Here is a 26,740-nt window from a genome sequence, read left to right as displayed (position 1 = left end):
TCACGAGCAGTAGAGATGACTGGCATCTTATCCACATGGTTGTAACGGATCGTGCAGCCACGTCTCGATCCCTGAGTCAGCGGATGTGGACGTTTGCAAGACAACAACGACGACGTTTGCAGCAGCATGGACTATCAGCTCGCAGACCGTGGCTGCGGTTACCCTTGACGTTGCATCACAGACAGGAGCGTCTGCGATGGTGTACTCAACGACGAACCTGGGTGCACGAATGGCTAAACGTCATTTTTTCGGATGAATCCAGTTTCTGTTTACAGCATCATGATGGTCGCATCCGTGTTTGGCGACATCGCGGTGAACGCACATTGGAAGCGTGTATTCGTCATCGCCATACTGGCGTATCACCCGGCGTGATGGTATGGGGTGCCATTGGTTACACGTCTCGGTCACAGTGGACGATACATTCCGGATGTGTTACGACCCGTGGTTCTACCCTTCATTCGATCCCTGCGAAACCCTACATTTCAGCAGGATAATGCACGACCGCATGTTGCAGGTCCTGTATGGGCCTTTCTGGATACAGAAAATGTTCGACTGCTGCCCTGGCCAGCACATTCTCCGGATCTCTCACCAATTGAAAACGTCTGGTCAGTTGTGGCCGAGCAACTGGCTCGTCACAATACGCCAGTCACTACTCTTGATGAACTGTGGTATGGTGTAGAAGCTGCATGGGCTGCTGTACCTGTACACGCCATCCAAGCTTTGTTTGACTCAATGCCCAGGCGTATGAAGGCCGTTATTACGGCCAGAGGTGGTTGATCTGGGTACTGATTTCTCAGGATCTATGCACCCAAACTGCGTGAAAATTTAATCACATGTCAGTTCTAGTATAATACATTTGTCCAATGAATACCCGTTTATCATCTGCATGTCTTCTTGGTTTAGCTATTTTAATGGCCAGTAGTGTAAAATCAGTAAGGGGGCTGAACAGTCTAGTCAGTCGCCTAGTCACGTAGTCACCGTGCTGAAGATTGCCCATGCAAGTCCGAAATACTGAATTCGGTCTTCCAGAATTGTTCCACCACGGAAGACGGTAAAACAGTTCCTTCTTTCAATCACTACATCAACGAGGAAGTGGCAGATATTGTGATAAGTGATCGTGGAACAGAAGAACAGCTACAATCGATAGGTGGTCGAAATGCATCTGTCCGACACGACACCTATGAGTTCTACAGAGATTACGTGAAAGAACTTCTTCCCCTTCTATCTGCAGCGTATCGCGGGACGCTGGAGCACTGAAGGGCACACGGTGACTGGAAGAAATCGCAGGGCATTCCGCTATACGAGAAGGGTCGTAGGACCGATGCACGTAATTATAGGCCTATATAGCTGACGCAGATCTCTTGTAGCACAAGCTGCGACGTAGTCGCGAATTGAACAGCGACCCGAAATTAGAATAAATTTCCATGCATTCACGTCTACGGTCATAAATTTTTTGTCACCAGACTGTCGGTTTCGTTGTATAATGACCATCTTCAGATTTGTTTTATGGAAACATTTCCTAATACCCTAGAGCCATAGCAGCATAGTCAAATGCTAAACAAAAAATCAGTGCATCATCAAATGTGTATATATAATGGTATATACAAGAGCCATCTCGTCAGCAGCACTATTGTTCAAAGCGAACTGCCCAGATTGCTTTGAACAGAAGTGCTTTTGATTACTCTTGTATATACTGTTATTTATATACCTTTGGGCAGTTTGGTTTGAAACAGTAGGGCTGCTGACGAGATGGTTCTTGTATATACCATTATTTATACGCATTTGACGATGCTGCCGCTGCTTTTGTGTTTAGCATTTGACGATGTATATTAGGACGTGTTTTTATAAAATAGACCTGAAGATGGTCATTACAGACCGAAACCGATAGTGTGATGACAAAAAATTTGCGACCAGAGACGTGAATAAATTTAGATCTCTTGTAGAATTATGGAACGTGTTCCAGGCTCAAATATTACGTCGTTTTCGAAGAACATATATTTCCTCTATAAAAGTCAACGCCGTCTTGCGAAATTCAGTTCGCTGTGTTCCTCTGTGAGAGCCACACGGCTGTACACACCAGCGTTCAAGTTGACGCCGTCCCACACTGCCCTTTAGCGGGATAAGAGTTCACCGAATATCTGACCAGGTTTCCAGATTTGTGACTGGATTCAATACTTCCTCGCAAACAGAACTCAGTGTGTCGCCCTCGACGGAATAAAATCGAAAGATGTAAAGGTAAATTCCAGAATTGCCCAAGAAAGTGTAATAGGACCGTTACTGTTTTGATTGTATATAAATGATCTAGTAAAAAACATCAGAAGCTCTATAAGACTGTTCGCACACGATCCGGTTATCTATAAGAAAGCAGCAGCGCAAAAACACAATATCACTTTCCGGAATGGCCTACACAACATTCATGAATGGTGCAGGCTCTGGCAGTGACCTTGAACGTATATAAGTGTACCGTACTACGTATACACAGGGAAAGAAATCCATGACTGTACGACAACACTGATGACAAGTTGTTGGAAACAGTGTCAACCGTAAGATATCTAGGAGTAACAGAGCCACCTTAAGTGAAGTGATAGCGTAAAACAAATAGTACGAAAAGCAGATGGCAGACTGAGATTCACAGCGTGAATCTTAAGGAAATGTTCACGAAAGAAGAGGCTTGCAAGGCGCTTTTCTGAACACTCCTTGTCAATGTGCGACTCTTACGCGGTAGGAATGGTAGAAGAGTTGGAGAAGATCCAACGGAGAGCGGCGCGTTTCGCCACGGTATCTTCTGGTCGGCGCGGGGCGCTTACCGAACTCCGCTGGCAGATGCTGCAAGAGAGGCGTTGTGCATCACGGATATACTGTGTTACTGCGGTCGAAATTCCGAGAGAGTGCCTACCAGGAAGTCTAGGAGAACGTGTTACGTCCTCCCAAAAGCATCTTGCGAAATGACCACAGTGAGAAAACCCGGGGAATTAGAGCTAGTACGTACTTTTACCGACATTCAGTCTTCCAAAGCGCCGTTCGCAAATGGAAAATGGAAAGAAGAATGTCCTGATAAATTAATGATGAGTGACAGGGGATGGGGAGCATTCCACGATAACGACTTTTCTTTTCCTCTCAGCTGAGGTACACTAGCAATAAACAATTTTTAAATACTGATAGTTTATACGGAATAATATTCACATAAATAAGATTCTTTCAAATATTAAACATTTTAAAATTTGTGATTCAGATAAAACGTAATGCCCTGAGAATTACATGCTTTCCAGAACAATCGCACCCCGCAGAAGTACTCTCCGCTAGACACTGTCAGGTTACTTGCAGAGTGGAGACGTACATGTGGATGTAGAGGTAGATCGCACTACGTGAAACACTTACTAGTCGAGCGTAAGGCGCGTAAAAAGCGTCCCACAGTTTCCTGGTGGAGAGGCAGGAGGTGACCCTGAGTGTATTTGGCACCGTCGACCCCGAGATAACCTCTTGCTTGAACAGTGTTTTCCTCGAAGCGATTGTGCGTCGTATTGGCTGAACGACTGCTTCCCGTTTTCTATCCTGCTTGCGCCACGGTAATTTAGATTTCCTGCTACTTCTGATTCCTACTGTCGATGACATTGGTAATCACAATTTTGTGACACGTTCCCAGGTACACACGCAAAATAATGAAAGATCAGTATCATAATAATTCCGATTTGAATCTGTACTGATGAAAAATTTCTCCCAGACGACGAATTAAATATATCTCAAACATATCCAATCTATCCGACACTACAAGGCTTGCGGTTGAGCCGTCACAGAGCAACAAAATTTAGAGTCAATTACTTTTGCATAACAACTGTATTGTAGAACCACTAGAACCCGCAGAAACGAGATTTATTCGCAGACGACTAATTCGGTGAAGCGAATCTGATAGATTTTGAAAAAAGAACGTACTTCGTAGCTCATGAAGAAAGGAAATGAAGAGCTTACAAAAACTTTAAGACAGCCAGAGAGCCACTTACTGTGAACAGTGGAGTGATATGGTCATTCTGAACAAAATCGGCAGCAAAACAACTCTAACGACAATATTTCAGATACATATGGCAACGTCGCAAGTAAAAGATGAAGAGATGGAGAAAGTATATGAGGATGTTGCACAGGTAATACAGCACGTAAAGGTGATGATCATCAAATAAATATGGAGTTTTGGAATAGAATAGTATGGGAAGAAGCAGAAGACGGAGACGCAGGAGATTATGGGTTTGCTAGGAGGAATGAGAAACGAGAAAGGCTAAATGAGTTCTACAATAAATTTCGTATTTTCAAGATAAGAGGAATATGTTTACTTTGTAAAGACCCAGAGACAAGGCAAGATTCCAGCTGGATTGTAACAGGGCCAGATGGAAATCCCGAAATCAGATATTGGAACTTAACGCTTTCTGATCTGATATAGACTCGGAATGCAGCTTAGTGATAGTTGTCTGAATTTAAGACAATCATCTAGAAGAATCACTGTGCAAGGAATTCTGGAGCACTGAGATACAATGATATATGATTAAAGCTCTGTAAGACGTTAGAAATTGCCATACTTACTACCAAAGTAGTCAGTTAAGTCGAAGAAGAATGTATATCAATAAAAACAGCAATCACGGAAGTTGAACAGAGAAACATAGTCACAAAGAAGGTAACTGCGAAGAAACCTTGGGTTACGGAAGAATTGCTTCAGTTGACTGAAGAAGGAAGGAATTACAAAAATGTTCAGGAAAAGTTGGGAGTACAGCAATATAAATCACTTTGGAATGAAATAACTAGGGATAGCAGGGAAGCCAAGGTGAAATGGATGCAAGAAAATGGAAGAAATCGAAAAAGGAACGGTCGTCAGAAACACTAAATCAGCACGCAGATAATAATCCTCTGTCAGATTAAAAGCAAGGACATCAATACTAAGAGCGCAATTGGAATAGCAGTGTTAAACTCCGAGGATAGAGCAGGTAGGTGCAGAGTATATTGAGCATAACATTTGAGAGTGAAACGAAGAAAGACGAGGGTTATAGGGAATAGCAGGAGGGAGAGTGGCGATGAACTTAACATATAAACAGGAGTCCAAGAAAAATACGAACTGAAGGAATTGCGCTACCTTGCAAGCAAAATATCAGATGACCCACGGTGCAAGGAGGACATAACAAGCTAAATAGCACAGGTGAAGAAGACTAAATGAAGTCTACTAGTATCAAAATTCGGTTTTCTTCGAGAGAGAAATTTCTGACAATTTATATTTGGAGCACAGCATGGCGTTGAGGTCAATCATCGAATGATGGAAATGAGGAAAAGAGGAGAATCGAAGTGTTTGGGATGTGGTTCTATAGGAGGATGCTTAAAATTACATGGAATTGTAACATACGTGATATGGAGAAACTCCGTCGAACTGGTGAAGTGAAAATCACTGACAGGAAGAAGAGCCGTGACGGTGGGCTGTGTGTTAAAAAGCTTACTAGAGGGAGCTGTAGAGAATAAAACTGTAGAGGAAGACAGAGAGTGGAGTACATCCAGCAAGTAATTCAGGACGTAGGTTGCAACGGTACATTGAGATGATGAGGTTAGTACAGGAAACGAATTCGTCGTGGACCGCATCAAACCATTCAGAATATTGATGAAAAAATGACTTATTAATTGAACACTACTGAAATATTTTGTGTGATAATGTACCGTTATGTGTCAAGTAGTACTGCGTGCAAATTAATAACTTTAGGCACATGTGAACAGCTCTATCTATTTTGAAACTAGGAACTATAATCCCAGTGTCCCATGGGTCACGTGAGCGAAGTCTGAGTAGTGTGATTATTTATACCAGACAGATATATCTACTTAGTTTTAGAGCTATATCGTCATTTGTTGATACCAAACAACGTCTTTTTCGTTTACCTTTTCTTTTAAATTATTCTTTTTGTGTATGGCCGAGAACATTAAATGTATAGCTGGCGAATTCTGGTAAAACTGTCAAGTATGTTGCTAAAAAACAAGGAAATAGTATTGTGGTGGCAGAAACTGCCCCAGTCCATTGCTTGAAACTACCAAAATACAGGAGCTAGAATTCACCTGTACACTGCCGAAAAAATTCGAGGCACTCGAAGAGTGTGTTGAGTAGTAGCAGCTTGTTATATGTGCATACGGAGGGTTTTTAACGTTAGTGATTCATTTGGGACGTCCATCGGCGACCAGGTGGAGCTCAGGAGGGCTCTCCTCTGTTTCGACACTCGATGAATTAACTGCGTTGTGTTTAGAAAACCCTGCCTCTACGACGAGTACAGACTTCCGCTGAACAGCTTCAGACATTTGAATCTGACGGCATTGTGGACCTGTGGGAAGCTGGATGGATACACTACTGGCCATTAAAATTGCTACACCAAGAAGAAATGCAGATGATAAACGGGTATTCATTGGAAAAATATATTATACTAGAACTGACATGGGATTACATTTTCGCGCAGTTTGGGTGCATAGATCCTGAGAAATCAGTACCCAGAACAACCACCTCTGGCCGTAATAACGGCTTTGATACGCCTGAGCATTGAGTCAAACAGAGCTTGGATGGCGTGTACAGGTACAGCTGTCCATGCAGCTTCAACACGATACCACAGTTCATCAGGGGTAGTGATTGGCGTATTGTGATGAGCCAGTTGCACGGCCACCATTGACCAGACGTTTTCAGTTGGTGAGAGATCTGGAGAATGTGCTAGCCAGGACAGCAGTCGAACATTTTCTTTATCCAGAAAAGCCCGTACAGGACCTGCAAAATGCGGTCGTGCATTATCCTGCTGAAATGTAGGGTTTCGGAGGGATCGAATGAAGGGTAGAGCCACGGGTCGTAACACATCTGAAATGTAACGTCCATTGTTAAGTGCCGTAAATGCAAACAAGTGGTGACCGAGATGTGTAACCAGTGGCACCCCATACCATCACGCCGGGTGATACGCCAGTATGGCGATGACGAATACATCCTTCCAATGTGCGTTCACCGCGATGTCGCCGAACACGGATGCGACCATCATGAAGCTGTAAACAGAAACTGGATTCATCCGAAAAAATGACGTTTTGCCATTCGTGCTCCCAGGTTCGTCGTTGACTACACCGTCGCAGGCTCTGCTGTCTGTGATGCAGCGTCAAGAGTAACCGCAGCCATGGTCTCCGAGCTGATAGTCCATGCTGCTGCAAACGTCGTTGAACTGTTCGTGCAGATGGTTGTTGTCTTGCAAACGTCCCCATCTGTTGACTCAGGGATAGAGACGTGGCTGCACGATCCGTTACAGCCACGCGGATAAGGTGCCTGTCATCTCGGCTGCTAGTGATACGAGGGCGTTGGGATCCAGCACGGCGTTCCGTATTACCCTCCTGAACGCACCGATTCCATATTCTGCTAACAGTCATTGGATCCCGACCAACGCGAGCAGCAATGTCGCGATACGATAAACCGCAATCGCGATAGGCTACAATCCGACCTTTATCAAAGTCGGAAACGTGATGGTACGCATTTCTCCTCCTTACACGAGGCATCACAACAACGTTTCACCAGGAAACGCCGGTCAACTGCTGTTTGTGTATGAGATATTGGTTGGAAACGCTTCTCATTCAGCACGTTGTAGGGGTCGCCTTCGGCGCCAACCTTGCGCGAATGCTCTGAAAAGCTAATCATTTCCATATTACAGCATCTTCTTCCTGTCGGTTAAATTTCGCGTCTGTAGTACGTCACCTTCGTGGTGTAGCGATTTTAATGGCCAGTAGTTTATATGGATGGAGTGCTGCCTATATGGAACACGACGTATCGGCGCTGCTCTGTGGAACACTCCCACAGCTGTGCACTGCGTTCTGACGCGTCTCGAGATCGACCCACTATGTGAACAGCGTAGCCAACCTTACATCAGGGACAAAACCTGGGCACGTGTTCCACCTGCTGCCTCATCAGCGACCTCTCGGAACCGTCTGCTTGCATCAGGACTAACAACATGTGTCAATCTGGCCAGGCTACCACTGACTAGACGAATAGTCACGGCTCCTGTGATGTCTTGAGAGAGCTGACTGGAGAGTGTAATGGCGCTCTGCTGTCTCCAGTGATGAGGGTCGGTTCTGTCTGTACGCATGTGAGGGACGAGCACTGTATGGTGTAGAGCTGTGAGCAGCCTGTTCAGAGCATTCGCCCACAACACAGAGGTCGGACTCCAGGCTACACGGTGTAGAGGCCAGTCAGTTCCACCTCGCGGTCATATTCCTATTCCTACAGAGTAGCCACTGTACTGCGCAGAAAGTAGTCCCCGTGATACTGCCATTTATTCGACAGGAAACTGAAGTGCATTTCTGCGTGACAATTCAATTCCATGTAAGTCACAGCTGCAAAATACTGACGCGAATTCCTTACAGACGGATGGAAAAACTGGTAGAAGCCGACCTCGGGGAAGATCAGTTTGGATTCCGTAGAAATGGTGGAACACGTGAGGCAATACTGACCCTACGACTTATCTTAGAAGAAAGATTAAGGAAAGGCAAACCTACGTTTCTGGCATTTGTAGACTTAGAGAAGCTTTTGGCAATGTTGACTGGAATACTCTCTTTAACATTCTGAAGGTGGCAGGGGTAAAATACAGGGAGCGAAACTCTATTTACAATTTGTACAGAAACCAGATGGGAGTTGTAAGAATCGAGAGACATGAAAGGGAAGTAGTGGTTCTGAAGTGAGTGAGACAGGGTTGTAGCCTCTCCCAGATGCTATTCTATCTATATATCGAGCAAGCAGTAAAGGAAACAAAAGAAAAGTTGGGAGTAGGCATTAAAATCCATGGAGAAGAAATAAAAACTTTGAGGTTTGCCGATGACGTTGTAATTCTGTCATATTCAGCAAAGGACTTGGAAGAGCAGTTTAACGGAATGGGCAGTGTCTTGAAAGGAGGGTATAAGATGAATATCAACAAAAGCAAAACGAGGATAATGGAATGTAGTCGAATTAAGTCGGGTGATGCTGAGGGAATTAGATTAGGAAATGAGACACTTAAAGTAGCAAAGGAGTTTTGCTATTTGGGGAGCAAAATAACTGGTGGTGGTAGAAGCAGAGCGGATATAAAATGTAGACTGGCAATGGCAAGGAAAGCGTTTCTGAAGAAGAGAAATTTGTTAACATCGAGTATAGATTTAAGTGTCAAGAAGTCGTTTCTGAAAGTATTTGTATGGAGTGTGGCCATGTATGGAAGCGAAACATCGACGATAAATAGTTTAGACAAGAAGAGAATAGAAGCTTTCGAAATGTGGTGCTACAGAAGAATGCTGAAGATTAGATGGGTAGATCAAATAGCTAATGAGGAGGTACTGAATAGAATTGGGGAGAAGAGGAGTTTGTGGCACAACTTGACTATAAGAAGGGATCGGTTGGTAGGACATGTTCTGAGGCATCAAGGAATCACCAATTTAGTACTGGAGGGCAGCGTGGAGGGTAAAAATCGCAGAGGGAGACCAAGAGATGAATACACTAAACAGATTCAGAAGGATGTAGGCTGCAGTAGGTACTGCGGGATGAAGAAGCTTGCACAGGATAGGCAAGTATGGAGAACTGCATCAAACCAGTCTCAGGACTGAAGACCACAACAACAACAACATAAAGCTCTAGCAAAGAAACGTGTTCTTCGGCTGGCCTAGCCAGCGAGATCACCAGGTGTTTGCAACTGAACGCATACGGGACACGATGGAGCGGGAAATTAAGCCGCTCTCCAGGGCGTGCAAGAAGAACTGCTGAAGCGCAAGATGCTTGGGTCAGTCTGTCACAGGACGTCACTCGGCACCTTTGTGATCGTCTGTATGCTGAAATACATGCCTGAGTTGCCAACAGTGATGGGGGACGGGGGTACGGTGTGAAAAGGAGAGGCTGCTTGGACAGCCTTTTGCGTGACACGTGTGTTTCATTTGGTCCGGATTTGATATCACGTACTCCTACTTTTGTGGCGGCGTTCGTAGCGACAAGCAATTCGCAGTAGAAACGGCTTACGAAGTCACCGCCACACTTTTAATAGCGGGCCGACCGGTCCGCTGGAACAGTGAACAGAAAGATGAAAACCCAAACACTCTGATTAAATAAAAGTCGGTACTTATCTTTATTAACGAAGATACAGAAACACAGTAGTGAACTCCGTGTCTACAGAAATCTGTCTAGTTCGAGTCGGAGCGGCTAGGTCAGCGTCGGCTGACGACAAACAACAACTCTGCTGCGATGAACACACAACTGACTAGCAAGTACACAATTAGGTGGCGAGTATACAACTGAGCGGCGAATACAGAACTGTCCTAGCGCTCGCGACTCCAGCGCTTAAGAAACCAGAAGCCAGCGGTGGCGCGCGCAGACTTGCGGCGATTTCCTGTCTCGCTGGCGCTGCTTATGCGGACGGCGTCCGGACTTTGATGCTGCCAACCTTTTTGGCAGCGGGCTCGGGTGGCATTACTGGCTAGGATATAACACCTACAGTGATGAACAACCTGTCACCTCACTTGTTAATAGAATGAACTTATCCTTGAGGGTGTTTGTTTTCCGGTATTTTATTTATTATAATTTGCTTCTTATCTTGTTCATTGGAATGTAACATGTTATAATTGTCTTCTCCCTCGAAAAATAGCCACTTTTTTTTTGAAAGTTCTGCAAGTCCTTTTGCGCAAAAGGGTGACTAAACCGGACCTCTTAGCATGAAATGAATACTCACTGGCCGTGCGAATCAGATTTTCGGATGAAAAGAAAGCACAGAAAATGAGTGCACTAACTTCTAAAGCAAATCAGGACCGTTACACGACTAATTTCGTTTATTTTATAGGGTACGCAGGCAGACCGATTAAAGAACAAAAATTTCTAAGCTGATGCCCAGTGTAACATGGTTTACATATTCTCTAATCTTTAACAGCTGCAACCTACAGTTTCTTCTTTTAGTAGCAAGTAACCTACTCGCGTTTTTCTTGGCATATAGCCTCATATACATAGCTACATCTACACTATGTGATCAAAATTATCCGGACACACCCAAAAACAAACGTTTTTCATCTTAGGTGCATTGTGTTGCCAGGTACTCCACGTCAGCGACCCTAGTAGTCATTAAACAACCTGAAAGAGCAGAATGGGGCGCTCCGTGGAACTCACGGACTTCGAATGTGGTCAGGTGATTGGGTGTCGCTTGTGTCATACGTCTGTACGTGAGATTTCCTGTGCGGCTAGTCCCGGCGGAGGTTCGATTCCTCCCTCGGGCATGGGTGTGTGTGTTTGTCCTTAGGATAATTTAGGCTAAGTAGTGTGTAAGCTTAGGGACTGATGACTTTGCAGTTAAGTCCCATAAGATTTCACACACATTTGAACATATATATATATATATATATATATATATATATATATATATATATATATATATATATATATATATATATATATTGAGATTTCCACACTCCTAAACATCCCTGGGTCCACTGTTTCCGATGTGATAGCGAAATGGAAACGTCAAGGGACACGTACAGCGCAAAAGCGTACAGGCCGACCTCGCCTGTTGACTGACAGAGACTGCCGACAGTTAAAGACGGTCGTTATGTGTAATAGGTAGTTTCTTCTTTTAGTAGCAAGTAACCTACTCGCGTTTTTCTTGGCATATAGCCTCATATACATAGCTACATCTACACTATGTGATCAAAATTATCCGGACACACCCAAAAACAAACGTTTTTCATCTTAGGTGCATTGTGTTGCCAGGTACTCCACGTCAGCGACCTCAGTAGTCATTAAACAACCTGAAAGAGCAGAATGGGGCGCTCCGTGGAACTCACGGACTTCGAATGTGGTCAGGTGATTGGGTGTCGCTTGTGTCATACGTCTGTACGTGAGATTTCCTGTGCGGCTAGTCCCGGCGGAGGTTCGATTCCTCCCTCGGGCATGGGTGTGTGTGTTTGTCCTTAGGATAATTTAGGCTAAGTAGTGTGTAAGCTTAGGGACTGATGACTTTGCAGTTAAGTCCCATAAGATTTCACACACATTTGAACATATATATATATATATATATATTGAGATTTCCACACTCCTAAACATCCCTGGGTCCACTGTTTCCGATGTGATAGCGAAATGGAAACGTCAAGGGACACGTACAGCGCAAAAGCGTACAGGCCGACCTCGCCTGTTGACTGACAGAGACTGCCGACAGTTAAAGACGGTCGTTATGTGTAATAGGCAGACATCTATCCAGACCATACAGCAATTCCAAACTGCATCACGATCCACTGCAAGTACTATGACGGGCGGGAGGTGAGAAATTTTGGATTTCATGGTCGAGCGGTTGCCATAAGCCACACATCACGCCGGTAAATGCAAAATTACGCCTCGCTTGGTGTAACGAGCGTAAACATTGGACGATTGAACAGTGGAAAAACGTTGTGTGGAGTGACGAATCACCGTACACAATGTGGCAATCCGATGTCAGGGTGTGGGTGTGGAGAACGCCTGGTGAACGTCATCTACCAGTGTGTGTAGTGCCGACAGTAAAATTAGGACACGGTTATGTTATGGTGTGGTCGTGTTTCTCATGGAGGAGGATTGCACCCCTTGTTGTTTTTCGTGGCACTACCACAGCACAGATCTATATTGATGTTTTAAGCACCTTCTTGCTTCCCAGTGTTGAAGAGCAATTCGGGGATGGCGACTGGATCTTTCAACACGATCGGGCAGCACTTCACAATGCACGACAATAACATCCCAGTGATGGAATGGCCTGCACAGAGTCCTGACTTGAATCCTATAGAACACCTTTGGGATGTTTTGGAACGCCGACTTTTTGCCAGGCCTCACCGACCGACATCGATACCTCTCCTCAGTTTAACACTCCGTGAAGAATGGGCTGCCATTCCCCAAGAAACCTTCCAGCACCTGACTGAACGTATGTCTGCGAGAGTGGAAGCTGTCATCAAGGCTAAGGGTGGGCCAACACCATATTGAATTCCAGCATTGCCGATGGAGGGCGTCACGTACTCGTAAGTCATTTTGAGCCAGGTGTACATCTAGATCTGTAATCTGCATTTCAATTTCCGGTGTATTGCGGAGGGTATTTCTGGTACCAATATCAGGTCCCCTTACCCTGTTCCATTCGCGAATGGCGCGTGGGAAAAATGATTATCGGCAAATCTGACTTCTAATTTCCCATATTTTCTCAAAAAATTGTTCAAATGTGTGTGAAATCTTATAGGACTATGTGCTACACAACGGAGCTGTGACTCACAGAGATGCACAGTGCTCCTTCACACTGAGAGCATTCCCAGTTGCCCTATGAGTTAAAACACCAAGAATCGCTTCTCACTTTTTGGCAAGATGAGTCGTTTTTTTGTTGGGGGGGGGGGGAGGGGGATCATCAACAAGTCTTAGTAATAATAACATATTTTGCCATGATAAGGGATGACTTACCATGATTACTCCTCGCTGTGGAGGTTTTGAGAGTATGTATGCCTTGTTGGTGATTTGACTGTATATTATCATAAATGAAGAACTCTGATCCCCCACGCAAAAGAAACTACACATCGGTCTTGCCAAAAGCCGAGAAGTCTGTTGGTGTTGTAGCTCTCAGGAGCACCCACGAATGCTCTCTGTGTGAGGCGCCCTGCGCATCTCTTTAAGTAGCAGCTGGATTGTGTATCGCAACTCAGAGCGGTAAGTTTCCTGTGGTGTGCGACTTAGAATTTTTATTACTGGGTTCAAGGAAAAATAAAGTGAAGGTGAAAAGCTTTTGTTCCCGACTGTCCTTGCGTTCTTGTAGTTGGTATGTTGAATTTTGCACTTTTTAATAATGATAAACTTAGCCATGATAATGGGTGACTCGCCATGATTATTACTTGCTGTGGAGGTACTAAGAGTATTGGTGGTGTGGGACAGGATTTTTCCTGCCGCAGCAGGCCTAGCTTTGCTGCCTATCGGCGGTGATTTGAGGCTGAAGCCGGATGTGAAATCAGCAAATAAGGGGTCAGTTTTCAGGCCACTCATTTTGAATAAAACACTTCAGCTTTCTACAGCTGTCTCACCCATTGTTGTCATGGGCAAGAAACCACAGATAACCAAGGCTGGGCCGGCCGGGGCGGCCGTGCGGTTCTAGGCGCTACAGTATGGAACCGCGTGATCGCTACGGTCGCAGGTTCGAATCCTGTCTCGGGCATGGATGTGTGTGATGTCCTTAGGTTAGTTAGGTTTAAGTATTTCTAAGTTCTAGGGGACTGATGACCTCAGAAGTTAAGTCCCATAGTGCTCAGAGCCATTTGAACCAGCGCTGGCACTGTTTTCCACTTACATTGGCAGTACTGCAGCATCTGGCACCAATCTGAGAGGCACAAAATAATGCCCGCATGTAAGGCGAGCAGTGCAGCACACAGCAGTTACAGTCTCCTGTGGAACCTGTAGTGTCACGTGGTGCCAGGGGCTGGCGCCATTTTTGTAACTGGTGCTGTCACTGCCCTACAAGCGTTAAAAAATCTGCCTTTTTATATCAAGAGTGGCAGATGCTGCAGTTGCGTTTGTATAAGGGGAAAAGTGCCACTGAAGATTTTATCCAGGCACACTGCCATTAAAGACTCCAAGGACAAAGAAATTAATGTGTTTTGTTAGCTATTTTGGAAACAGACGTGCTTTGTGGTGTAAAAGAAAGAACGCAATCTTGTGTGGGATACAAAGTACTGGTAATGGAAGAGGTTTGAGCGAGAGTATTTTATGTACAAGAAATTTATTGGATCAACTATTTCAGTTTTTATTACAAACGCTCCTCAATCATAAGTGTCAGAATTTGCAAAATAAAAATTTAATTAGAGTACTCTTAATGAATGTAGAGTTTATCATGATGACTTAAAATTCAGTTAACTACTTAAACTGAAATTTATGAAGCTTAAGAAGAGGTTGTTTAAATGGTGGTAAACTAATAAGTAAGAAAATTGTTAAGCACGTATTTTATTCATATTGTTAGACTCAGTAAAGAATAATTTCTCATGAGTAATTGTTCATTCATGTATAAAGTTTTCACGAAGTATTCAGGACAAAACATTGCACGTCACAGATTTTTATGTAATATATTTTGGATAATTTCTGTATTTAATTTTTTTCGTGACTTTATACGGGTACTGAAGTTCTACATTTACAAAATTGACAAAGCCAATACAAAAAGTTTTGGCATATTTCGAGAAATTTTTGTACATCAGCTACCATAAGCTAGTACTTTCTCATGTCTTTTTTCGTGAGTCCAGAAAATTCATGGCACAACAGGGGTTGGGGGGTTGAATGTAATACTAGTGGCTTCACACATGAATCATAGTTTTGCTTTGTTGCCTTTTCAAGCTGTGCACTTGTGATACCTTACGAGTCTGGTGCTATGTGTTGTGTTACTCTAGTAACCAACACATAACATAGAAAATACTAGAGAAATTTTTGTACATCAGCTACCATAAGCTATTGCTTTCTCATGCCTTTTTTCTTGATCGCAGAAAATTCATGACACAACAGAGGGTGGGGGTTGAACGTAATACCAGTGGCTTCACACATGAAGCATAGTTTTGCTTTGTTACCTTTTCGAACTGTGCACTTGTGATACCTTACGAGTCTGGTGCTATGTGTTGTGTTACTCTAGTACCCAACACATAACATAGAAAATACTAGAGTAACATACAATAATGCAACTGCAAATTACCACAGTAAAAATTTTATTTGATGTCTCTATAAATAAACTTTCTTTGTCAGGAGAATGTACAAACAAGCTGTAAACGTTTTGTGTAAACATCTTTTAGAATAGCACCTGTTTGGGTAAGTGGTCAATCAGGCATTGTTGTACTTTCAAATTACTTTTTGATCCAGTGTGAGGCAAGGACAGGCACACCACGGCACAAGGCCATTCCCCACTACCCTGAGTTGAGAGGGAATATGTCATTGAGCACTGGACATTCGTTAAAGAATAATATAAAATGATAAATTTGTACCTGGAAGATGCTCATATCAATAACGTAAAATGTTCACACATTTTGTATTTATATTTTGCAGAATATAACTTTATATAGTTTCAGTTTCTTGTTTTATAATGCATAATAACGACAGTACACGCAACAACCATTCAAGTTAACAGTTAATTGCAAATAACAGTTAACGTATCAAATGAATACAGAATAAAAAGTGAGTTGCTGTGCTGCTGTACATTAGAATTTTGATAAACATGTGGTACCAACAGCTTGTGATATTCATTCTATTTAAAGCAAATAGACTGGACACTTATGACTCAGTTGCTCTGCATCTGAAGTCCAAAAATCAGATAGTTTAGTATAACATTTATTTTCCTTATGTGAGATGCAAGTAAGAGCTATTCTTGGAAAAATCTTTGCAAAAAAGTTACATAGTACTTCAAGACGTGAAATGAGCTCTTCCACCTCTCTAGATGTGAGATTCCATGGGAGTCTTAATACAATGTTTGGTCTTTAACCTGTTATGACATATGTCACCGCCAAAAGGGCATTATCTCAAGTGTGGGAGCAAGTGTCGCATCAGGCTTGTATCTTTCTTGAGTATGTACTGCGGCAGACACCATATCCAGAGGCCGCGTCTGCTTTTGAATCTCTTCTGACTCATCACAACTGTACAGGCGTTCGCCAGTGGTGTGACTTGCCAAGAGTTGCCTGAGGCAGTCACTTCTCGTAAATCTTGTCTCACACAAATCACAACTATATGGGCGTTCCTCTGTGTGAACACGATAATGACTCTTCACACCGCTTTTGCTTGAAAATTTTTCATGACTAAGTCTGTAAATGTAGGGTTCTTCCCCTGTGTGCATTCTCAAGTGAGCCTTAAGGGCAGAACTTCGTGTGTATGTCTTGTGGCAAGTTCACAGACATATGGGCTTTCACCAGTGTGCACATGGAAATGGATCTTCAAACTAGAGCTATACCATAACTGCTAGTGACAATGGTGCAAGAAAAGGGCATTTTCCCTGTGTGCTGTTGTAAATGAGCATTGAGATGGCTTCTCTGTGTGAATGTCTCGGGACACACACAAAAAGCGTATGGCGTATATGAGCCTGTGGGCACTTGTACGCGAATCTCCAGCACATTAAGGCTCATGAACACCTTGTGACACAGTCCACATCTGTAGGAATGTTTATCTGTGTGCACATATGAATGCTTCTTCAAGTCAACACTACTTGTAAATGTTGTGTGACACACACTGCATGAATGCAGAAAATCATGAACCTCCACATGTTTGCGTTCCTTCAACTCTTGTAAATGTATTTTTGCAGTTATTGCACTTGTACTCAAAATGTTGTGAATTGCTGTTGATCTCGCAAGATGCTTCCTGCTTGATGGTGCCTTGTGTGGTGTTGCCCATTTCTGCAGGGAGACTGACTCTGGTAACCAGACTGCCACTGCCTCCAGTTTTATTGTCGTCCTCTGTGCCATTGGGGATAATACTGTAGAACTACAGAAAAACTGCATCATAAAGCTTTGTCACAACAGTGCAATATCACACGATAGGAAATATACAGCGTGATTCAGGTAAGCTGTTCATGTCAAATATTTCTGAACCTGTTTTAAGATATTGTGCTTCAGTTTCCATCCATATGAACTGTGTAAAAGTCCTCACTAAACTAAAGAGATCCTTAAGTCAATTTCAGCTTTTCAACTGTAACTACATTACAATAATTTCTGCTACTAATATTGTGGTTCTAATGGAAATGAATTCAATTCCATTTATATCTTTGAAACACACACAGCAGTTTAAGAGAAATTGGAATATTTGAAACTTACAAATCATCTATTTTGAGCATTTAAGCAACTGCTGTCTTTCACAGAGATTCATGATTCATGTCATCATAAGGAACTGTCAACTCAAGCTGACTGGGTGCTACAGATTTATTCATCTGACCAGATATTATTGGACAATCCGCCAAGAATGACAGAAGTATAGACCAACAGCCACCCGGCGGTAGACAGGATGGAACAAAGGGAATTACCAGAGACATTATCCCCGTGTGGAAATAGACAGCAGTTCTAAACACCCACGAATTAGTGCATACGTGCTAAACACTGATAACGTGTGCAAGTGCAGAAGGGTGAACACTGAATGTGCTCTGTGATTGTCACTGTTTATGGTCTTCTGTTATTGATGACATCTGTGTCATGCACAAACTACAGGTTTTATGACGTCTGTTCAAAAAATTCTGTAATTTTGGCCACAAAATTTTTCTAGGCTTACCTTTCACTTATTGTGCATGGTCTCCTTGGAAATACTCTCCTCCTCAATCACCGCTCCCAGTGCTGTTCCCACTTCTGGTAGCAGTCTCGGTACGCCTCTTGCTGGATCACGTGAAGCATCGTCTGCAAATTTTCTTTTATCTTGTCTATCGCAAATCTCCATTCATTTAACGAGGTTTTCAACTTTGGAAATAAAAAAAGTCCACAGGAGCCAGATTTGGAGAGTAGAGAGGATAAGGCAGCACAGTGATTTCGATTTCTGTGCAATAGTCAAGCACCAACAGGGATGAATGTAAGGGTGCATTATTGTGATGCAAGAGGCATGAATTGTCTCGCCACATTTCAGGCCATTTCCTTCTCACATTTTTTTCAGGTGCCACTCAAATCCCGATAGTCAAAGAAAACTATCAGCACATATTTGACATTTGACCACACATGATGAACTTTTTGTGGTCTGACAGAACATTTCCCAACCTATTGTTGGCCAACGTCTCATCACTAGTTGCAATTCTCTTAAGGAACATCTTGTGCTCATTTGGACAATCCAAAAGCTCTTCACTGATTGACTCATTAGCCGAGGGATGGCCTTGGTACCAACATGATGCATTCCAAAATGCTGTGTCAGGAGTTCGTGACGTAATCCAACTCAAATACCAGATTCTTCTGCAATCCCTCAGTCAGTCAGTCTTGGGCATGCAAAACTTCTTTGACATTTATGACATGAGTGTAGTCAGTAAATGTCGAAGGACATGCTGAATGAGTGTCATCTTTTACCTCTATCTGGCCATTTTTAAACCATGTGAAGCATTCACAGGACCGAGTACTGCTTGACTACTCACCGCTGTAGGCTTTCTGTGTTATTTGGTGTGCCTATGTAAAGGTTTTCTTGAGTTTCACGCAACATTTAATGCAGATGTGCTGCTCCTCTAACTCTGCTATCTCAAAATTCGCAAACTGTGTCACACAACGTTCTACTCAATACAGCACCGAACAATAAGTAACAGACAAAAACAATGAAGCTTCCAGCAGTGACACATTAAACACAGACACGTGCACGGATGTCAACCACTTTTCTTTCCAGCACAACACTGGCGCAAAATTACGAATGTTCCAGAATTTTTTGAACAGACCTCGAATATTGAATATTTCATGCAATCTTCCCTGGGTAAATTTTCATACATGCAGTAATCAAAGAAATTAAATATTTTTTGCCAGCATATGTCTTGTACACAAGCTGTTTTCAAAAAGCATTTTTTGTACCGACTGCTACGTATTCTAGAAATGGAATGCACTACACAAGCATCAACCATCCTAATACAGGTGTCTAGTGAGGAAAGGCACCTCTATAACCCTCATTACCTGCTCTGTCGGGAGTCATTTACTTCTGAGTAAACATACATGAACCATGCACGGCACGTATGTATTCCATTTATTGTTTCTCATCTTCTATTACGGTACTGCCGCATCGTTTTCTTATTCCATTTACTGGCGTTACTGACTCCCTGCCCTACTTGCCCGTGAGTGACAGCAACAGTGCATATCGGGAAGTGCACTGTCATATCATCTCTGGAGCGACCGATAGTATGTCTGGGTCGTCGTGTGTCTGGCACTCAGTTGGAGACGGACCAGCAGTGCAGCCGGGATGCAGCAGCAGAGAAGTCGGGGGACACAGCACCGGTGAGGCGCCGCCATCAAATGCTCGCTGACCGCTGGTGACACACATGAACTGTCCGACGGAGGAAGATTGGAGCAGGAAGACCATTGGTTGGTCGTTCGGTTGGTCGTCTCATCGGCCGACGTGTACTTGGTCCTTTCACCATTTCCGGGCCTGGGCAGTTGGTCAGTTGGAGTGGAACAGCGAGGAGTTCTCCATGGGATGTAGTTTGGCTGGGGCCGCTGGCATTCTCTACATGGTGTCGGAGTGCGTGGGGCTGTTCCAATTCTTACGAGGTTCGTGGGTCACCGACCTTGGACACGAAAGTTGAGTTTGATTTAATCTACTGGCAAGTCAAGACTGTTCACATTATGTCGTTTGGAGTTCGTTGTCGGCTGTTGGGATATTCCCAGGAGCAACAACGTGGTTTTCAAGTTGGAAAATTCTAGCCCCCCCCCGGAAGAGTTTTACTGTATTTGGTTATTTGAAGTGCACCAGCGCAATCTTCTGCCTTGTGCCCGTTAACGTTCCGGTTACAAACCCTCGCTGATGACGTAAATTTCAGGCAGTGTAGTTTCCTCATCGTGTTGTTGCGGTCCAGCACGGTGTATAGTTTGACAGTTCCATGTATTATTGGCTGTGGGCGCCAATATCTTCTACGTTGTTCCGCTGAACTCCCTGTTGTGCCCTGGTCGGGTGAAGTGGAAGTTATCTTGTCGGTGGGTCCGTTGACTGTTGGTCGGTTGGGTTGTCGTCGGATCGTGAGTGGTTGGCCCGACTGCCTGTCTCACCCAAGCAAGTGATAGTGTTTGACTTCCAGGCCAACCCTCGAACATCTAAGCGCCCTTGGGTGTACTACCTTTTTTTTAATTTATTCTTGTTGTTTGTACTTGTATGTCTTCTAGCCGATTTTTTTAAATTAAGTTTGTTTTGCCCTTAAGGTATAAGATTCTTTTGGCCTTCAGCCTAATTTAAATAACTGTTTCACGTAAGACCTTTGGCATTTTGGAGATTTTAAAGTTGTTGAATTTTAAGTGTTGGGCCTTCAGCCGATTTTGAGTTTGAGTTATTTTGCTCTTTAGGCCTTCAGCCTCATTTAAAGAACTGCCTCACGTAAGGCCTTTGGCATTTTAAAAATTTTAATGTTGTTGAATTTTAGGTGTTAGGCCTTCAGCCGATTTGAATTTAACTTCTTTGCTTTTGAAGTGTCTGATTCTTTGGGCCTTCAGCCTAACTAAAGAACTGTCTTAAGATAAGGCTTTGCCTTTTAAATTCCTGTTTTGGTTGTGTTCTCCCTAATTAAGAACTGTTTTATGTAAGGCCTTTTTTTTAAAAAAAATTAATGTTGTTTAGCCTTGAGTGTTGGGCTTTCAGCCGATTTTGAATTCAAATTGTTTGGTCTGAAAAGCTCAGATTCTTCGGGCCTTCAGCCTAAATAAAGAACTGTTTTAAGATAAGGCTTGCCTTTTAAATTTGTGATTATGCTTGCGTTTTAAGTTATTGGCCTTCAGCCGTTTTTAATTTAAAGTGGCTTTCAGCTGGTAATTAAGTCCCAAAGATTAAATCTGTGTGTTAAAAAAAATTTTTTGGGGCTTTTGTAATGTTTGATCAAATAATAAAATTGTATGTTCGAGTGTAACTGACAACCCCTTATTTTGGCCCCATGCTGCAGGTTTAGCAGGGCATCTCAATACATGTAACTTTTCATATGCGATTTTCGATTTGTACATGTAAAGTCTCAATTAACGAATGTTCATGTTTGATATCACTACATCTTTTGCTTTATTTCAACATAGCAAGAACGAGAAACTGGCAATAAATCAGTGAAACAGTCAGTTCACAAAATGAATAACCAAATGGTGTAATTTTTATTTCCAATTCGGTAAAATTCTCTCCTACAATCGTGGCTACATATCAAGTGAATTCCTTCCTCCCAGTTTGTCAAAACAAGTTACGAAGAGCTGCAAGTCCCACAGATGTCTTCAACCTTTCTTCCCAGCCAGGCTCGAACTCAGGATTGGCTTTCCATTGTTCTGCTCTCCTAATCCTAAGGGTAGACGCTGTCAGGGCAATAGCTCCAAAAATAACTGCATCATCTATACATGTAAGTTTGGATGAACATACGCTATTGTAAACATAATATAACATAAACAAATGAGCCTTTAGTTCAGAACAGTAACAACATAATTCTGTGATAGCCACATAAGAGAGCAACAGTTACTTAATAAAATAATAATAATAATAATACCAATAAATGAAATAATTACTTAATAAATAGGAACCTTGAGCTATTAGAAATTTTTAATTTGAATCAACGCCTTTACAAGAAATAAGTCAGTTTTCTCCAAGTTTTGTGCATTATTGACACACAGTGTACACGTGCGTATTTTTGTGAGAAATATCACACGTGTATCTTGTAAATCACATGAGATGAGCCAGTCTGCAGCTCTAACCATGAACACTTTGGGTGCTACTGCATAGATAATTCATGTAGCACAGGCTTAAGTGAGTGTACCTATAAGTGCGCATTAGTGTAAAAAGGTTTAATTTGAAACTGCTGCTAATCACAACTGACTAACGGTGGCTGTACCGACACAACTACTGGAAACCGAAGCACAAGGTAGCTAAGGATGGTTCACCGTTTAATAAAAATTGTAGAACAGGATAACATCATTAAATTGATCAGTCACCCTGCCATGAGGTACCAAAAAAACACACACAAAACTTATGAAATGCTCAAAATTACCTCCACAGAAGTTCAAGATGGCGCAAAAGATTCCCAAAGCACCCCACCTAAATAGTTTACCATAAATACAGAAAAACAACTGTTTCATTAGGCTGTTAATTAACTGAAAATGCACTATCTTACCACCTAGCCAAACACTCACTCACTCACTCACTCACACACACACACACACACACACACACACACACACACACACACACACACGCGCGCGCGCACGCACACTACTACTACTACTACTACTACTACTGCTGCTGCTACTACTACATAAATTGTACACGTAAATTAACAACTGGAGCCTACAAAACACGAACTAACTGATAGAAATTCCACAGACAATACAGTCAGCCACTGGCGCACATACACTCAAATTTCAGATTCATGCTGCACAGTCAGAACTCCACTGGACAAACTCAGCTATGCACGGAAAATATACATAATATAATAGACGGCAAGAGAGAAAGAGTAGAAAACACAAATAAACAAAATGTACAACAACAAAAAAGAAGCAAATTGAAAAAGAACAAACAAATATATATTACCAGTCACAAGAAAGGACTAGCAACACTAACACATGACACACACAGAGATCACAGGGAACTAAGAACACCTTACCAAGAACACAATATGTCATACAGTAACATACAGCAGTGAAAACGTCAGACGTGGGGAATTTTTTTTAGATTAACAAATTATTATACTGTGGTCACAAATTAAATGTTAACTGTGTTTGCTCTGCTGACTTTAATTGTCTGGGTAACTCGTTCTCTTGACTTGCACAAAATTGACATTAAATACAATTCTGGTGTCAGAATAAAACCTTGTCCAGATCTACGATTTTTGCTTCATTTATTTAATATTTATTTGTGCTTCTCAATCAATTTGTTGATTTTTTTAGGTCGTTTAAAATTATTTAAAGGAATATTTACCGGCACATGCACCACTGCACAATCAGACACCTATGTTGGCTGAGAACATACTAAATTTACTATACAGATGTGTGCTTGCCCAACGGTTTGTAGTCAGCAGCAAACATTCGCCTGACGATTAACTTCACTTTATTTCATTGCTACAAACCGAATGGTACATTGAAATTGGTTAGCTTTCATCAGAAAATAAAGCACCAATAGTATACGTGATGAATTTGGATTGGCTCATCCAGGATAGTACTGTAATTTGCATTCCATTCCATGATTTATTTAGAGGTCTCGTGTTCCAGTAAATGTTAATGGCTTTGAACAGTTAAAGTGGAGGCTCTGAGCCACAGGCATTGCAGGAGCAGGAGGAGTGTTAGTAGCAGTGCAATCGTCACGTATGGGAGCACATGTAGTGTAGCAGTAGGCTACGGCACACACGAAATTGAAGCGCATTTTGTACCACTGCACTCTGCCACAGTCTCTGCACAGAGCTTCTGGCCACCACACATTTACACAAGTTTTCACTGGGTCGTTAGGATAGTGTTGCTGCCATCCGAACTGCTGCGCGCGACTGCTCCAGATTTTCATCGGATCGCCACATTCACACGGCACTGACAGCCCGGGCCACATCCCAACCGTGTGGCAGCTGTCGCACCTGCCCGCACCGACACCACACTGTCTGCACACTGGCCGGTCGCAGCCGCCGTGACTCGATCCAGCTGCTGCCACTGTTGCAATGTCTACGCACAGATGCCACAGCACCTCCACACCGTCACACAATTGCCACAGCGTCTCTTCGGGACAGCCTTCCGAGCCGGCGCCGCCTCTGTCTGCAGTGACGTGCACACTTGCCGCTGTAGCCACCACCGTCTGTGCTGCCACATCATCATATGGTCTCTGCAGTGTTTCCGTCGTGTCTCTTCACCGCAGACAATATTCGCAGGTGTCACCTTCCGCAATGTGTATATCTGTAGGTGTTCAAGAGACTGTGACAGCAGTTGCCCATTTCTCGTTTGTATTTTCGTATGTCGTAGCTGATGTAACAGACTGTGGGTCAGAGGGCGTTGGGACTGATATTAGTATTCCTACAATCCGAACAAGAGGAACAGACTTGTTGCCAAGAACTGAACTTAGCTGTAAATGATAATTTGTTAGGGGATCCTATGGGGATATGCTAGAGCTTTTAATGGAGAGGACAGGTATCATACAACGGATTACTTGGCTGTATGCAAGGAAACTTTTATAGGTGGCATTATACATGTTGCTAAAATTAAATTTGTAAGGAGGCAGTTAAAAAGGGGCAGTTCAAATTTGAACTAGTAAAAATGACGAACTGTTTTGTAAATTAGGACACTGGAGAGGCACAAAGCAGTTAAGACTAGAAAATGAAACGATGGAAACTCCAGGTACGAATGTCAACAATGTAGGAAAAGACAGAGTGCTACTTACTGTAAAGAAGATGCATTATGTTGCAGGTAGGTACAACTAAAAGACACTTACATAAAGCTTTTGGCCACAGCCTTCATGACTAAAAGAGAAACACACACCATTCAAACACACAAGCAAGCACACATCATGCAAACATGGCCACCAACTCTAGCATCTCGGGCTGGAATGCAACAGTCACGTTGGATGCAAGCAGCAGCAATGTGGAGGGGGCGGGGAAGGGGAGAGGGGCGAACGCTGTCTGGTGAAGTGTGCAGGGACTAGAAAGCAAACAGGGCCAGCGTTAGGATTTTGTAGAGCAGGGAGGTGGGGAAAAAAGGAGAGGAGCTGGGAAAGACAGGTGGATGCATTGACAGAATATGGCAAATAAACAGCATTGGAGATGAGAATGAGGAGGGGGTGGAAACTGTTGGGTGGATGGTGTGGGGACAGTGTTGAGCCGTGGTAAACCTTGCTGTTTTGAAGAGCGCGCCACAGTGCGCAGTGTGAAGCAGTCGCCCTCCGTTTCTGGCGGTGGCGCCGCTGTGGCAGTCGCAGCTTTGGTGTCTCCCTCTGGTGGGAAAGGAGAAAGGTTGCCTGTTCATGTGCATTTAAGGGGCGCTATGAGCCCGCCAGTCGGTCAGTCTGGTTCAGTCTCTTGTACCCAGCTTGCTAGTCAGTCTCTCGTCCGCATTTGTTAGGCAGTTAGTGTCTGTCTATCGTTCGGAGTGCTAGTATGTCGGTCGTTCGGATCAACCTTTAAAGCCGACAAAATGAGAGTCTTTCCACTCCGCCAGGAAGAGAACTCAGCGAGTGATCGCCTGGTCGGGGCTTAGTTCCTGCATCTGAGTCTGCGCGTTAGGCCGCCAGTCTGCTCGAGTTTGCTCAGGCAATGGTCATTGGCAGTTGGATCGATCGGTTGGTCGGTCGCGCACTGAGACACAAGATGACTTGTCCGTCTTGAACGTCGGCGCATGTGAGGTCGCCACGTGAGTCCAATGGGCCGCGGCGAATAGCGAGGAGTAGTGAGTGACTTCGCGGTCGACACAAGAGCAACAGGAGTCAACCCTCGACATCGGTCTGGCCGGTGCGAGCTGCGACGCCGTGAGACGGGAGGTCAGCGCTCCTTCCTGCGTCCGTTGAAGCGGCTGGCAGCGGACGATTCGGGAGAGCGATTTGGGGGTGCTGCGCCAGGTCTTCTCGAAAAATCGCGGTTTATTAGGAGTGATTGGTGATATCTTGTTTGATTTACTCTTGTTAAATTCTACTTGTTTTCTTGGTGAGGTCACCAGCCGTTTTGCTTTGGGGTCGTCCCACCATTCTTCTCCGTTTGCCCACCGCGGGAAGGTGGTTGTTTATAAATTGGGTGGTCCGTTTTTCCCTTGTGGAGCAGGGGCGGGTTAGAGCAACGTGCAATTCGGGTTGTTCGGTAATCTTCCTATCAATCTGTCGTACGTTAGTAGCTGCCTCTGTTATGTTTGTCGGATTTAGAGTGTTAACGAATTTATTGCTTGGAGCCTAACGGTCTAATACCTGAAATATGTTTTGATCTTTGGAAACTTTGATATTATTGCCTATGATCTTGAGAGGCGGTATCTATGTACTGTAGAGCATCTTAACTATTGTTTGGCCAACCTTGTAGAATTTTATATAAGATTGCAGTTCATGAGCTTTTATATAAATGATCATTTTAGTATATAAAGTTGCCACCGTTTCACTGTAAGACTTTTCTTAGAAGGTAAAATCAAGTTGCACCTTCGGTGGCAAGGTTAA

The 26,740-nt window shown here is 43.4% G+C and overlaps 1 protein-coding gene across 1 annotated transcript in view; it reads right to left on the bottom strand.

Annotated features, from left to right (window-relative positions):
• The window catches only part of LOC124770384, a 91,516-nt gene extending 66,714 nt beyond the window's left edge, over nucleotides 1-24,802 (bottom strand). The window contains exons 1-2 of the mRNA XM_047249211.1: nucleotides 24,761-24,802; nucleotides 24,208-24,439 (exon numbers count right to left, since the gene is read on the bottom strand). Coding sequence (XP_047105167.1) covers nucleotides 24,208-24,439; nucleotides 24,761-24,802 — 274 coding nt within the window. The remainder of the gene's footprint in view (nucleotides 1-24,207; nucleotides 24,440-24,760) is intronic.
• Between the last annotated feature and the right edge of the window lie 1,938 nt (nucleotides 24,803-26,740).

Source organism: Schistocerca piceifrons, unplaced genomic scaffold, assembly GCF_021461385.2.
Source record: "Schistocerca piceifrons isolate TAMUIC-IGC-003096 unplaced genomic scaffold, iqSchPice1.1 HiC_scaffold_822, whole genome shotgun sequence".
NCBI lineage: Eukaryota > Metazoa > Arthropoda > Insecta > Orthoptera > Acrididae > Schistocerca > Schistocerca piceifrons.
This window is presented reverse-complemented; position numbering and strand designations above follow the sequence as displayed.